The sequence below is a fragment of the Phoxinus phoxinus genome, assembly GCF_949152265.1.
Source record: "Phoxinus phoxinus genome assembly, chromosome: 8".
Lineage (NCBI taxonomy): Eukaryota > Metazoa > Chordata > Actinopteri > Cypriniformes > Leuciscidae > Phoxinus > Phoxinus phoxinus.
The window spans coordinates 12,268,328-12,284,514 of NC_136883.1; the positions used below are offsets into that span (position 1 = coordinate 12,268,328).

At 41.3% G+C, this 16,187-nt stretch overlaps 1 protein-coding gene across 2 annotated transcripts; it reads left to right on the forward strand.

Moving 5' to 3' along the window:
• Positions 1-10,830: 10,830 nt before the first annotated feature.
• LOC307002932 (uncharacterized protein) lies at positions 10,831-15,201 on the forward strand. Of its 2 annotated transcripts, none has more exons than XM_079620940.1 (7): positions 10,831-11,042; positions 11,146-11,214; positions 11,294-11,380; positions 11,587-11,926; positions 12,016-12,298; positions 14,169-14,355; positions 15,106-15,201. In XM_079620940.1, the coding sequence occupies exons 1-4, from the start codon at positions 11,008-11,010 to the stop codon at positions 11,792-11,794; spliced, it is 399 nt and encodes a 132-aa protein (XP_079477066.1). In that variant the 5' UTR covers positions 10,831-11,007; the 3' UTR covers positions 11,795-11,926; positions 12,016-12,298; positions 14,169-14,355; positions 15,106-15,201. The 2 variants fall into 2 exon arrangements, with proteins under 2 accessions (XP_079477066.1, XP_079477067.1); XM_079620941.1 differs by having other exon boundaries at positions 12,016-12,174.
• Positions 15,202-16,187: the final 986 nt, after the last annotated feature.

The following is a 16,187-nucleotide window of genomic DNA, read 5'->3' on the forward strand; positions in this document are numbered from 1 at the left end:
AAGATCGTTAGCGCCCCCTAATGGGTGACAAAACATAACCTCTATAGTAACAGGGCTAGAGCTGTTACACTGTCAATCCTAAAGATGAAGGGGATCTCGGGAACTGCACTCCAGTGGTTCAAGTCTTATCTCTCGGGGTAGATAATTTGCCTTAATTTGCCACACTGAAGGTGGCAACCCTAGCTACCGCCACCGTGTTGCCACAGTCCAACAATATTTTACATGACTATTTCAGCATTTTGTCAATGGGGAACCAAGTCCCGAATTCCCAAATCCAGTCCCTGCTATTCATGGTGAAGGAAGTGCAGTCAAAGGTCGAAGACTGCCGTAACAGTAACAGTTATAATAAAATAATTAAATTACAGAAAGAATATTACAGCCACAACACATTATCATAATAATACCAAACACTTTAATCGATTTCACATATGTATTTACAGAGGCATTTTCACAGTATCAGGCTCATCAGTGCAGGATACCACATCAGAGGAGTTGTCCATGGTCATTGAAACAGGTAGGCTACAGTTCATGTGAATGTTGTGGACTCTCACTGCACATTGTAGGGAGAAAGTACTCAAAAAAGTACCAGTCAAGTTTATCTTTTATTTTCCTCCACATCTCATGGATTCTGGAAGGATCCCTAATGTCAGGCTTGGAATCATATATCAGGTATGGTTTGTGGTCTGTATGCTGTCCAATTTCCAGCCGAATATTATAAAAGCATAGGATCCAGCTCAATGATCTGTCTGTACACAGCTAAGATAAGCTCCTGAATTTGAATGTTTTTATGTTTTAACTGACATGGATGATAAATCAATTACTGCGTTGTTATTGTGAATGAAATCAAATGTATGTTGGCTATGTGACTGTAATAAAATTTATCCCTGCAAATGATAAGAAATGAGTCATTATCTCTAACAGTTTTACATCTGCTTTACCTGGTAGCTCAAGCCACTTCCAAGAGGGTACTTTTCCTGACCTATTACTACATTCATCGGGGGTTTGCTTGCTATGTAGCTCATAGGTGTCCCTGTCAGCTCTCTCAATAACAACAAATCCTGATCGGTTACCTCGGAGGTGGCCCTGTGACATGGAAAAGTCATACATTTCTACTTATGTCAAGTGATCTGAAATGCAAAATACATTTTTGCTTATGTCATGTGCTCTCAAACACATAGGCTACATCAAATTAAGTTAGTTATTATTAATTATCAATTATTATGGAAGGACACAATGGGATAGACAGCCTACATGGTGTTAAAAATCAACATAGTTGTGACTCACCTGTCATTGCTGTATTGGCAGAAGATGGGTCTCCGTTTTCGTTCCGTCTTGGCCCTAGCCACAACGACTGCTGTCACAGGCTTTGGTGCTACTTTGGCACCTCTTGGCTTATGCCATTGTTGGGGTAAGCTTGTGGAGGACTGGACATGCACCGTGTTTATATGTTGTGCCTTGCAGAGATCCAGGGTATGGATAAGCCCGATGATGTGCGCGCAAAACCCTGTGGAGCTAACCAAAACATTACCTTGTCAGCTAACGTTAACGTTACCTAGCATAACGTTTGTTGGGTAACACTTTACAATAATGTTCATTAGTTAATGTATTAACTAACATGAAGTAACCATGAGCAATACTACATTAGTTCCTGTATTTGTCCATCTTTGTTAACATTAGTTAATAGAAATACAGCTGTTCATTGTTTGTTCATGTTAGTTGACAGTGCATGAACTAAAGTGCACAAGATTTTAATAAAGTATTAGTAAGTGTTGAAATTAACATTAACAAAGATTAATAAATGCTGTATACCGGTATGTGCAATTAATTATTAGTTAATGTTAACTAATGTAGTTAACGAACCTTATTGTAAAGTGTTACTGGTTGATACGCTAGCACACGCTGCTAATAAATACAACGTTATACTTGCGTAGTCCGTTTGCTTTGTAATAATGATTATAGAAGTGAATAGAGACCTAACTTACCCAGCTTTGCATGAACAGTGTTGCTCCTTGATATTGTTAGTCCCAGCCTCCGTCTCGATTAGTAAGATATGCGGTGGTTCATTTTTTGACTGTGACCTCTATTTGGATGCCTTGTTATTCCTTGCGTTTCACCTTTATGTTTTGAATATAGCCTTAAAACGCATATTGCAGCCCCTTTTGCCTACTTCTATCAGACACTTTATTTGCTGCTTTATAAAAGTTTTCAAAAATTTCAGCAGGAAGAGCTGTCACAGCATAAGCCATGTTGATAACAACCCAGAGCCCAGATGAAGTTGTCGGACATCGCAACAGTAACTAAGGGGGGTGGGGCTTAGCCAAAGGTGAATTGGTCGCCAATTATCAATTAAGAGAGGATCTTTTTCAGGTTTTGGAATAAGGACACATTGATGTAGTCATTTCCTTCTGAGCAATACATTCTTTATACATGCAAAGCAATGGGGATTTCAATGGGGATTTTTTAAGTCCCAAAAATGCTTTTGCTTAGAACAACGATGAGCAAAACGGCAGTGATCCGCCGGCGGCGTCTGCCAGTAGGCCGCCAATTTGTCACCGGTGGTCCACCAACTTTATCACCGGTGGTCCGCCAACTTAGGAAAACTATATAGGCTATATATAGTATGTGTGCCATGTGCGTGCCCGCTTGCTATGTTGTGATCGTAATTAGATTAGCACGCGAGAGAGAAAGTAGCCTACGTGCACAGTTTCAGCGCCACCGTCCTCCTTTGATTGCGGTGTTGAGACTGAAATAGCGCACGGGAGCACACACACGCAAAACAATTGTGTAAAATTATATATGAATCATTTTTAATTTATCATATATCATTTTACAAAACTGTTTTGCGCATGTGCTCCCGCACACTCCATTTTGGTCACAATACCACAATCAGAGGACGACGCTGAAGGGACATTCTACCAGAAACGTACATTATATGTCCTTGAATTGGTACAGTGAATAAAAAATTATTTCATCCAAAAATGTATAAAACTGGCTCATGGTTGATTTCTGTGAGTTGTTCTGTAAAGGAAAATGTAATTCATTAGGTTCTCAGATTTTTTTTTCTTTATTAAAAACACTTTAGAAAATTACAAATCCTGTTCATGTCCTTGTCCTCAGCCAAATTGGACCTACAGCTTTCATAGTTTTGTAATGCTAAAAAGTGTTATTTAGAAAAAAAACTCCATCTATAACAAGTTTAAGCTGTTGTCATTCACACCAATTGATCAAAAACATGAAATTATATATACATTCTACAAATAAATACTATTTTACAACTGTCCCCATGTTTTCGGTCAGTCCTCGGTTTACATAAAATGTGTGAAATACGCCTTTAAGGGTATGACTCAGAGGAAGTGACATCATTTTTTTAGGAAGACGAGCTAAAGGGTCATCCCCTATCAACAGATATAATACAGATGAGCAAATGATAAAGCTTGGGTTGCTGAATATTCGATCCCTTACTTCAAAAGCGCTAATAGTTGGTATGATTTCAGATTATAACCTAGATGTGCTGTGTTTGACAGAAACCTGGCTAAAACCAATCGATTACATTGCTTTAAATGAGTCCACCCCACAAGATTACAGTTATAAACATGAACCTCGTCTGAAACACAAAGAAGGAGGTGTTGCTGTAATTTATAGTAATATTTTTCAAAACCACTAAGAAATCTAGTTTTAAATATACTTCTTTTGAAGTGTTGGTGCTTAATGTAAAAATGTATAGTGTAAACGATAAATCACGTTTGAGAATTCTGCTCAGGGGCGCCGTATAGGGGGGAAAAGTTAGGACTGACTGACAGGGGCCCCAACAAATACGTGAAAAGTAATTTAACATTTTATTTTTATTATATTATAGGCCTACACTATATAAACCATCATCATTGAGTATATTTCAAATAATAATAAAATGAATGATGTCTTTGATTGTACTTATTTTGGCAATAAAAGTTAAATATCCCCATTGACCAAAAAGTAAACATCCACCCCCCTGTATCTGCATGAAATGGTTTGGTCCTGCCTTCACCTGCGCACTCATCAGTACCCGCGTTTCTATTACAGATTTGCGCAGAACTTTTGCGATTTATTTTGTAAATATCAATACAAAACGATTGCGAAATGACGCCGTTTCGATTAACTGATGTTATGCGACTAAAATTTAATTTTCCTCTCGCGAATAGTCATTTAAAAAATCATGGCAACGGACGTTGGTAGGTTTATATATCGCAGCCACCGCACTAGACATTATTATTATTAACGGAAGGAGACGTAGGCGTGTTATTCAAGCATCAATGACAAGGAAAGACTCTTATACTGTGAGCGGTAGATATGAGTTTCTCCCTCATTTCTTCTTCGAGGTCTTGATTGTGGCATTTCTTTGAGGTTTAGAATCCAGTATTCCTGTAATTCGTTAACAGATTGACACCCTTTTGTCTTTCCTCTCTCTATTTTCTCTCTTTCGTTTTTTTGAAAACCAGATTTTCTTTTACTATGCAACTTTGTGGTTTCTGGTGTTTCTGGCAACTAAACACCGTCACCCGTGTTTCAATTACCCTTCAAATTGCGCAAATTGAAATGAGGTGGTTTTTCAGGCAATTTTGAAAAATAAATATTTCGCAAAACTGCAATGGAAACGTTTTTTGCGCATTTAAACTCACATGATGTAGAAGGCGCGGTGTGTTCGGACAGAATAGGCCTACGAGACGAGTTGTTTATTAAATTCATAAAGACAAAAGAATTACAGGAATACTGGTGTATTTCAATTTATTTTTAGAAGCTTACACTGTTTTGTAGCACTATAATAACCATGATGTGGAAATTCCGTTTTACACGTCAACTTTATTTTGTTGTTGGCATATATTTGCAGTTAAGTTAAAAAATCTGATGTTTTTATTCTTTTGAGATGATGATGTTCATTTATTTTGATTAAAAAGTTAATATATATTTAGGTTTTTTCATTTTTTTTTTTTAAATCTGTCATTAATTTTACAATAAAAATACATTGAGACTGTAAAGGATTGCTTTAAGGACATTTTTATGGTGGCTTTTAATCTTGCATCAAATAATGAATTGCATACTGTATGCAGACTTGCATTTACAAATCACCAGCAGTAAATATTGTGCTAGTACTAGTATTGAACTACAAGAAGCAAGACAGTTGCAAGCATTTGATTAGAGTTATGTAAAGCATCTGATGGGACAGGTACGTCATAGAGATCTGGTGACAACAGCTGTGCAGGGGGGGCCCAATGTTATTTTTTTATCATGGGGCCCAAAATTCCTGGCGGCACCCCTGATTCTGCTGGCTACTTTATACAGGCCACCAGGGTACCATAAAGATTTTATCAAAGAATTTGCGGACTTTCTATCAGAATTAGTATTGGCTGCAGATAAAGTACTAATCAAAATCGATCCTTTTCCTATTTAGCACCAAAACTTTGGAACAGTCTTACTACCATTGTCCGGGAAGCAGACACACTCTGTCAGTTCAAAGCTAGATTAAAGACACATCTCTTTGACCTAGCATTCACATAATGCATTATAGACTTCTATAACTCAATGTTAGGCTGCATAGATTAGGTCAGCCGGAACTGGGAACACTTCCCGAGTCTGCGTGAACCGGAAGTTGCAAACGACTTTTCTCAAGTGTTGTGACGCATTTCCGAGTGAAAGGGAATATTGAACAGAGGGCAGCGTTTTACTTTAGCGCCCATCTACGCTAATTTTAGTGTCTTTGTTTATCCCGAGGTTTTCCAGCAGCCTGCCGGATCCAGGTCGTATCCAGATCTGACGAAGGACCTTCGCCTGGACCCGATGACAACGCAGTGCTGAAGTGCCAATAGCCTCTTCCTATGGAGGATCCCTTTACCACTCTACAGATAAAGCATTGTGGAAAATTCGGTTTGCGTACCTACCCCGAAGTGATAAAATAAAATTCTGTATCAAAATGTATAGGCAAGACAAGTATTTTGTTTAGGCTGGGTTTGTAGGGAATTATAAACCTGCGCACATATATTCAAACGCACATAACTATAGAATTCATTCTTGATGCGCACGTGAGCGCCATCAGCGTTTCTCACAGGTTCACGTTTAAAGTCTGTTTAGAGAGAACGGTGTCATCTTAGCGGCCCCTAATTTAATAACAAATGATCATTTTGACGGAAGTGAATCAATCAAAACTAACTTTAGCTGGAAAATAACATTAATCAAGAACCGCTATAAAGCCAAAACAATCTCTGTTACCCTAAATTATACGTTTGTCTCTGTAAAGCTGCTTTGAGACAGTCTACATTGTTTAAAGCGCTATATAAATGAAGATGACTTGACGGTAAAACATCCCAGAAAATAATGACATTATTTGTCCAAAAAGGTTACTAAAATTTGTCACAGTGTCTGGTTTTAGTTCCCTGGGTCACCACTAGATGTCCTCCTTCCCCACGGTGTTTGTCACATTCTGAACTACATTCCCCATGATCCTTGGTCTTCATTGCACTCAGCTGTCCCTTGTCATTAATAATTGCACTCAACCAATTCCCCATTAGCATTGTCGTTTCCCTGTGTATATAACCCTGTCTGTTTTAGTATGTGTCACAGAGTCCTTGTTTAATGTCCCCACACTTCCGTTCCTGTTAATGTCCCCACACTTCCGTTCCTGTTAATGTCTTGTGTCTTTGGATTGATTACATGGTATTTGACCCCTGCCTGGACTGATCGTGAGTACGGATTCCCCTAATAAATATTGCATTTGGATCTCTCTCTCTCCTGTGTGTGTTCCGTGACAAAATTCCTTGCTTGCATGTTAACAGTTTTTATGCTAGCGTGCTGAGTAATAGCAGTTTAAAATGACCGACCATCAGGCCCTGTCACATTCCTGTGTGACAGGGCCTGACAGTCCTGTGATACGACCTTACAAATGAATGTTATTGTTCTTTTTTATTACCTTTATTGCATATAACATTATTTAAAATAGACATTACACTGTAAATATATTCTAATGAATTAGGTCCTTATTATACACTATATTGCCAAAAGTTTTGGGACATCTGCCTTTACATGCACATGAATTTTAATTACATCCCATTCTCTACATGGTTTGTAGTGACAAACCATAAGGACTCCGTGACAAACACTAGAACAGACAGGGTATATATACACAAGTGCTAAACGAGGTGACAAGAAACAGCTGAACACAATGAACAATCAGTGACAGACAGGATGATGGGAATTGTAGTGAGAATGACTAGACACCGTGAAAACTGAGGACCTCTAGTGTTTAACCCGGGGAACCACCAGACACTGTGACAGCCATTCGGTGCGAATGTTAAGAACCAATCAGATGCCTTCATGTCTCGTGCCCGAGCACCACTGCGTGCACAGCCCTGCGTGCACTAATCACATGTCACCGTTTCCGGAAACATTTAGCTCACTACACCGACTAAGCAGGAGTTTGCGGCACAATGGCAGAAAAAATGCAGCCAAAACTACCAATACCAGCTTTGCTTGTAACTACTCGCCCTGACAAAAAGGCTAAAAAAAGAAAATCTGAGGCAGAAAAGGCTGCAACGAAACTGGCACTTGATAAAGCCAGAGGACAAACTCGGGTCAACATTGGTTCAGCATTTGAACGGTGGAGACAACTAGGAAGCTAAAGGGCCTAAAAAGCGATGCCGAGGTTGCGGTCTTTCTGCTGGACAGGTAATTATTTGTTTTGCTTTGGGGGGATTAGTTATTTCCATGATAAATGTGGATGTGAGTTCATGTTTGTGGGGGGGCGTAGCTTTGGACGGGGCACTGACAGGAGGGGGCGGAGCTTAGAAGAGAGAAATTCACTTGAAATTTAGCTCAGGTGTACGGTGGCCCACACAACGAAATTTAAAAAGCAAACATAGGTTCAAAACACAACGGAATCAAGCCACAACACAATGGAAATGCTCCCGACTCATAGCATAGTAAAGTTTCGTTTTTAGGTTTGATATTCACTGCATATTCATCTAGGCTGCTAAAGGGACCGTCTCCAAATTCCGCTAACAATCCAAAAATAGAAACGTCCAATCATTCATTCAAATGAACGATATTTACAAAGTTATAGTATGCCTAGTGGGCAGATTGACTTACTGTATATGAGCTTCTGCCAATGTTCCAAAGGTTGTAGTATGTTCCTAGAGACCAGATTGACTAATAGGTGAAATTTCCCCAATATTTCCCTTAAAGGGACTTTAAGTAACTTTTTAGGTATTTTATTATCTAAAATCAATATTTTTATTCAAAAATATGTCCTCAATGGTGTACAAATACCTGGGCCAATTATCTGACTTATCCTTATAAATGAAGAATTTATTATCTTTATATACATGGGACGGGTAGGTCCACGGAGGCTTCCATGTAGTTCCGCCATCTTGCAAAACTATAATAGCAGAGAGGGACAAAAAGTACTAAGTCAACGCGTTTCCACAGCGCGTTTTCGTTCAGAGCCCGCACGTGACGTGACTGAAACCAGCAGAAACGCAGGTGCAGAGCAGTGAGAGGCGCTTGAAACTGCACCGGCAAGTTTAAAAGTCTGGATTGCATTATTATGGACCATGCATATTCCGCGCCACAGGAGAAGAAAACATCGTCGCAAAAAAAAAGAACGTAAAAGGAAACGTGACCGTAGATTACAGAAAACAAGAGTTAATGTCGGGGTAGCTTTTTCCAGGTGGAAAAAGCTAATGCTGGAGAAAGATTTTAAAAGAGACGCTAAAGTGGCCTGTTTTCTTCTCGACAGGTAAGTCAGTGTTATAATCTTAATTACATTTTTTTTCCTTTGCTTGGTTGTTATTATATAGATAGACGAACATTTATAGTTAAAAGTTAAACAGGCTATTTGATGAATAGCAGCTATTGAGTAAAATAGCGAAGGTGCTAAAAGCAAGGTTTGTAAGTTTTACTTTTTGTAGCCTAGAAATTCTATAGAAATATTTTAATAGAGTATATGATTTTTCTTGCATTGTTTGCACACCTAAGGCTACCAAGTTAATCTTATCTGACATTTTCTGTTATTTATCACTTATACTGTGTCCTCGCATTGAATAATACAGACGCATACAGTAATTCATTATGTATGTGTCGGCCAGGGCGGAGACGACCCCTTGGGCGACCAGGGCCGAGACGACCCCTCGGGCGGCCAGGACAGAGACGGCACCGGCTCAGGAACAGACACCGGCTCAGGAACAGACACCGGCTCAGGCTCAGGAACAGACACCGGCTCAGGCTCAGGAACAGACACCGGCTCAGGCTCAGGAACAGACACCGGCTCAGGCTCAGGAACAGACACCGGCTCAGGCTCAGGAACAGACACTGGCTCAGGCTCAGGAACAGACACTGGCTCAGGCTCAGGAACAGACACCAGCTCAGGCTCAGGAAGCACAGTGGAACTCAGGTTCCAACCAGACTGGAGGCTGCCATCTTCGTGGTGTGTGCAGCCCAGGCACGCAGGACAGCAACTGTGTAAAAGGTGAAGACTGCCCTCTTGGCCGTGGCAGGACTGACGGGAACAGCCTCTGGCACAGGAACCGTCTCTGCATCGGCAGACGTGACGTGGACAGTCTCTGGAAAGGCAGACGTGACGTGGACAGTTTTTGGAACGGCAGACGTGACGTGGACAGTCTCTGGAACGGCAGACGTGCTGTGCCTCCTCCACGCATGCAGTACCGCCACCGCATAAAAGAGGAAGACCGCTCTCTTGGCCGTGGCAGGACTGATGGTGGGCGGCTCCGAGACAATCTCAGGGATGACAGCGGGCTGCTCGGAGGGGACGGCCTCCGGGACGACAGCGGGCTGCTCGGAGGGGACGGCCTCCGGGACGACAGCAGGCTGCTCGGAGGGGACGGCCTCCGGGACGACAGCGGGCTGCTGGGGACGGCCTCCGGGATGACAGCGGGCTGCTCGGAGGGGACGGCCTCCGGGACGACAGCGGGCTGCTCGGAGGGGACGGCCTCCGGGACGACAGCGGGCTGCTCGGGCACGGCCTCCGGGTCCTTGGGGAGGCTGAAGGTCTTCCTCCTCCGCCGTTTCTGACGGAAATGTGCAGGCTCTGGACTGGACAGGCACCACGGCGAACAGAGCTCTGGGCTGGGCGAAATCAGCGGCGGGTGGAACTCTGGGCTGGACCTCACCAACCCAGGGCCGAAGAGGGGCCAGAGTGGAGAATGGTGTCTTGAATCCTCTCGACCACCTCCTCCACTGCGGCCTCCACGGGTCCCGCGAAATTTGACCAATCGGGTCCCCTCAAAAAATTATCTTCTCTCCCGCTCAGTGGCTGGGGAAGAGACATTGAGAGACATACCGCTGGATCCTTCTGTCACGACACACACACAAGACGCGTAGATCCAAATGCAGTATACTTTAATGGGTAATCCGTACTCACAATCAGTCCAGGCAAAAGGTCAAAATCCATACAAAGGCAATCCGAGGACCAAGAAACAGAAACCAACATCCAAAGTGTGGGACATAAAACAAGGACTCCGTGACAAACACTGAAACTGACAGGGTATATATACACACACAAGTGCTAAACAATCAGTGACAGACAGGATGATGGGAATTGTAGTGAGAATGCCTAGACACCGTGAAAACTGAGGACCTCTAGTGTTTAACCCAGGGAACCACCAGACACTGTGACAGTATGTATCTTACGCGTATATAGTGTTATTTGTGAACATGTTGAAGAGGGTCAACAACTTCTGGAGTCAATTTACTTTTTTTGTAAGATTAATTGGTCAATAAACCTTGATCTGATTTTCCCATCTGATTTGTCCAGTTATGAGAGTACCCTTTGGATTAGGAACACATCAACCCCCCTGAAGGCAAAACATTCTCAAGTGGCAAATGCTCCAGCATTGTCAAGCATTTCCAGTGGAACAGATAAGTCATTCCATGGAAATTATTCTGTAATTGTTCAGGTTTCATATAAAACTTGTATCTACCTGTACCTCATAGTGTGTTATCATTATTTATTTTAGAGATGAACATATGAGTGCACCGGAAATTGAAACCCTTGAGCAGAGGTGACCCATAAATACATATTTTTTTTAGTTCTTTAGTCTGTGTTCCTTCTCAATTGCATGTTTTCATTTGATACATGTTTTAAAATATCCTTTATTCTCTTAGTATGCATGACATGAGTATTGTTGAAGAGGAGTTGAACGAAAATGCCTTCAATGACCCCATGAACAGTGTGTAAGTGGGCTTATATTCTGTTCTATCTTTGGATTTTTATTGAATTGTTTTCATTCATTCTATTTTTTTTATCTTACAGGATTGATTGGGAAGAAGAGGGACCCTCACTTCATGGTAACCCGGACGACAGCTCTGATGAGGAATACCTTCCAACATCTTCATTGCAGTGAGTTATTTATTATTACTTTTTACTTTGTTTATGTGTTGAGTTTTTACATTTTAAAAAGATTCAGTGCTATTTTGAAATGTTTTTGTATTATTTTAGTTCACACTGATGTTTTGGGTGATAAATAAGATCATGGTTACATGGCAACAAATAATATAAATATTTAAAATTTTCTGTGTATGATTCTTGATTTTCTGCTTTTCCAGAATGGGTGGTGCACTGAAGGGAGCACAGGTAATTGATAATCTGCCAACTATTGGGATTGATGAGACTGTGCATGATCTTCCTGCCCCTGAAGTTCCTCTTGATGAGCCCTTGAGTCACGAGCGGAAATTTTGCCAGGCCCTCAGAAGGTCCTCAGTGAGGATGACATTGTTGGCGTCAGAGCAGCAGTGCTCTATGAGAACTGCTTGAGGCAGCTTGTCACATTTAACTCTGCCCGTGAACAGATGCACTGGTGTCTTGAGGACTGGTTTGGTGTGTGACAGTGTTGCCCCCTTTTCAACAAACATCGCCATCAGGGGCACTGCAATGAGTGTTGAATGGGTAAGCCTTTCACATCACATCAAAATGTATGGTAACAGACAGCACTGTATATGCCTTATGAATTTTTTCGGCTACCCTTATCTTACCAGATCTGCCCCAATGGACACTGCCTATGGCGGTGGAACTCACAGCCTGTGTTGAAGTTTGGCATGCAGGCCGGGGACTTTCTTCTTTCCACAAATATTTTACGCTCTGGAAACAACTACACTAAAGTTGCTCTCCTATTTAAATTCATGAACATGCGAATGGTAAACCCTAGCAAACACTACACCATCCAGGAAACCTACTGTGTTGACCCTATTAAAGATTTCTGGGAAGAGAAGAAGTCTGAGGCCATCAGCCGACTAAAAGGGAAAGATTTTGTGCTCCTAGGTGTGTTTATTTTTATATTTGACCTTCTTCTACATAAAAAGTTATGGTATGTAACGAATGGGCCAGAATCATGATTCTATTTCTCTTTGCAAAAATCCACATTCCTTCGTGCTGCCACCCTTTGACTCAGATATGTAAAATAACAAGACTCAAAGAACCTAAATTACCACCATGGCTCCGCCGTGGCTAGATTCCGAGTGTCTCTTGACACCTTTATGACCACGCAGCATAAGACAGACACCCCAAGATCTTGATAACCGAGCTTCAAAGCCCCCAGAACGCTCTCCTCACCCAAGGGGAGGAGGGAACACAGCGCAACAGGAATATCTGCGCGTACACACACACACACATACTAAGACACACACACACATGAGCTAATTCACGGACTTTTCTCACTGAAAACTAGCTTTTAAATGTATGAAATGTATCGCTTTTGTGGTTAAATGTATGTACATGTAGCTCTGAGGTGTGCAGGATGAAAACCAAACTCTATATGCCCAGAATTACAAACAATCCTATATCTCTGTGTCCGGACTCGCAAAATTGTCGTTTGTGGTGTCTGTAGAATGGTAAAAACCCGACGGCGTCGAATCTCGACGACAAATCACAAAAAGACGCATTATTTCATAAATACCATCTTTCTGAGAATAAATGCTCAATTTTGACATCGCTATAAATTATGTAAGGAGGGTGGGACGATTCAAACAAAGAACGTCTTTCCCGCCTCCGTTTCTGAACAACGATTGGCCCAGCCATGAGAAATAGGTGTAACCCAGCTGGCCCTTAAGGCCAAGCCTCTGCCGTTATTCTTTGCACTCCGCCAAAGAGAAGAATCTACTCATCTTCACGAGAAAACTCCGCCAAGGAGCTTCTTCGTTTTATTTTCTGAAAACTTCGTTTTCATCTTAGGCTTTTCTTTATTTCCGTCTGAGTTCAGTCACCTTTCGGTTAAGTGTTACATTCGTGTGAGCGGCCGAAATTGCGCAACACCTGCGTCAGGAAGGAACTCCGGGAAACTGCAGGACAATTTGAAATCAGCACACACACCTCTGAGAGCCAGATTTAAGCAAGTATTTTATCTCACGATTGAAACTGCTGTTTAAAGGTTGTCTAGAATATTCCTGCGAATATTTTAATACATACTTGGGGTCTCTTTGGAAAGGAACTGAATTGAAAATTGTCACTCTATCTCTCTCTCTCTCTCACTCTCTCTCTCTCTCTCACTCGCTCCCTGATTCATTCTCTCATTCTTTCTCTCTCTCCCCTCATATTATTCGTTAATTTGATTTATTTCGTTGGTACCTTATGTGTTTTGTTTACTCTATATATATATATGCATATTTACTCCGTGTGAAATTGTAGCTTTGTATTCTTTAGTCTGTTTTATTAAAATCCAATAATTGCATTGAAGATTGAATCTGTTATTTGCTCACAAACTCAAAAGTCAATGAAGCGCAAGATCTAACGTTACCTAAGCTTTATTGTGTATTATTTAAGTAATACAAACTGTACAAACATAGGAACTATTAATTGTCCTGATCAGATACTTAATTTTCCTAAGTACGTTTATTGATGTAGGATAAGGAAATCTGAGTTTTAGTTTGCAGGACAAACAAAAATGCCAGATAACTGAAACTAAATTGATAAAGGTTACGTGTACATGATTAAATATTCCCTTTATTGGGAAGGTTAATATCTTAAGATAACAAGCAAATCATATTCATAGACTCATGAATATCCAGTCCATTTGAACTAATATTCCCCGAGACTCATTTGAGACTGATTGTTGTTACAGGTACTATTCAATTAAACTAATTTTGCAATCATCTATCATACAGTTGAATTTTTAAATTACCTTTTTTTTCTTTAGGTGACGGCAGAAATGACTCACCAGGGCATTCTGCCCAATACTGTAGCTACACAACCATGGAGCAATTGACTCTAAGGAAATAATCCATGTGGCCACTGTAGACAAGCGGCAGACCAACTGGAACTCCAATATCATGGAGAAGGAGGGTTTTATCCAGACAGTGGACAAGCTTACCCAAGAGATAAAGGTAGTTGAGTTCTGCACGGATGCTCGTGTCCAGATTGGAACCCTTTTGAGTAAGGGTGTACTCGCACTAGGCACGGTTGCCATGAACCGGGCCCGAGTATGATTGTCCCCCCTCCCCACTCCCCCTCCCCACTCCCCCTCTGGCCTGCACTCACATAGGGTTTCAGCATTCGTACCGGAGCACGCTTACGTCATTATGATGAGATGGTTTCGGGACAAACAGAGCGGTGCTCTCTGAACACAATGGAGTCCATCGCTCTGTTTTCTTTGTGGATAATTTTGTGTCGTTTGGTCCACGGTGGTTCACAGCCTGTTGTTAAACAGATGTGTCGCCTTAGTGGCGCGAAAATTTTCACGTAATCGTGCTGCTCGTATGAGGAGGTTTGCAAGGTACCAGCTGAAGTGCAGCAAGGACTTTGCAGCTTTGATTACGGACTACAGTTCCCGTACACGTGTCCTGTTCCGGTTAGCGCTCACACTGCATGCGAACCGCGCCCGAGTCCAACTGAACCGTGCTCTGGCCCACCTCTTCCAAGCGGCCCAGGGCCGGCTAATCGAGCCGCACCCGGGCACGATTCGGAGCACTCACACTAGTCAAACGAACCGCGCTTTGGTGGTCAAACGCACTCGGGCACGGTTCAAACTGGCTAGTGTGAGTACATCCTAAGTAGTCATATTGTAAAATGTTTGAATAGAAATATTGAATTGCTGATTGAGACACTTGGGACTAAAATTATTGCATACTTCACAGACCCAGACAAAGGCAAATATAAGGATCTGAGAATTCATCACAGGCTGGACATGTGGCACGGTGCCAAAAATCTGTGCAAAAAAAAAAAATAGCAACCGTAAGTTATAACACTAATCTAATTTCATTAATAATGAATTGTACCTTCCTGCATGTCGATGGAATAATTTTGTTATGTTAGATCTCCAACAAAATCTTTACAAGTGTTGGATTACAAATTTATTAAATGTTTAATTTAGTATTTTCACTGCAATAGTATATAAACTGATAAAGTTTAGTAGACTGATTTCAGATGATTATTGAGTCTCCAGCAAGAGTCTCCTTTCCTGCCAGTCCTGTTTTCTCTATTGTATTTTAAATGAGTCACCTTTCAGCCTAGACGTTGAATCCTTAGGTTGATTGGATTAGCTGTGGGGGAGATTTTCACCTTTTGTCTTTAATGGCTCTGGAATGGCCCTTGGAACCGGAGTTCCTGGCCAGAATCAGCATGTGAATAGTTATGCTGATTCCTAGCTCAGACGTTGAAGCATCAAGATGATTGGATTAGCAATACAATAGAGTGTTATATGCTGATTGGTTCGGTTTCTCTGGAGCAATCCAGATGCAATACAGGTTTTTCGCTAGATAGAATCAACTCCTCCCTGCTTTCGTATGATTTGTTTGAATTTGTCTCCACCCAAAGATCACAAAGATCTGACTGAGTTCCAGCTTCCTCCAACCTGAATACAGCAAGCTCAAACAAAGATCAAAGCAAGGTCTAGTGAGTGCGACTATCCAAAAGAACCTACAAGACCAGTACAAAAGTGTGATCCTCTGCGCTAGCGTTGTCACGGTACCAAAATTTCAGTATTCGGTACCGATACCTGTGAAAATCCACGGTTCTCGGTACCAATTTCGGTACCAAACCAAAGTTTAATTTAGACTAAATTTACCAGTAAAAATCCATGGTTCTCGGTACCAAAGCAAAACACAAAAACATGCTAGCTGAACAACACACTATTTTTATTAATAAAGTTAAACAATGCCATTCTTTATACTTGTTTAAAATTGTGTTTCAAGTTTTTTCACAAGTAATAAATGAAAAT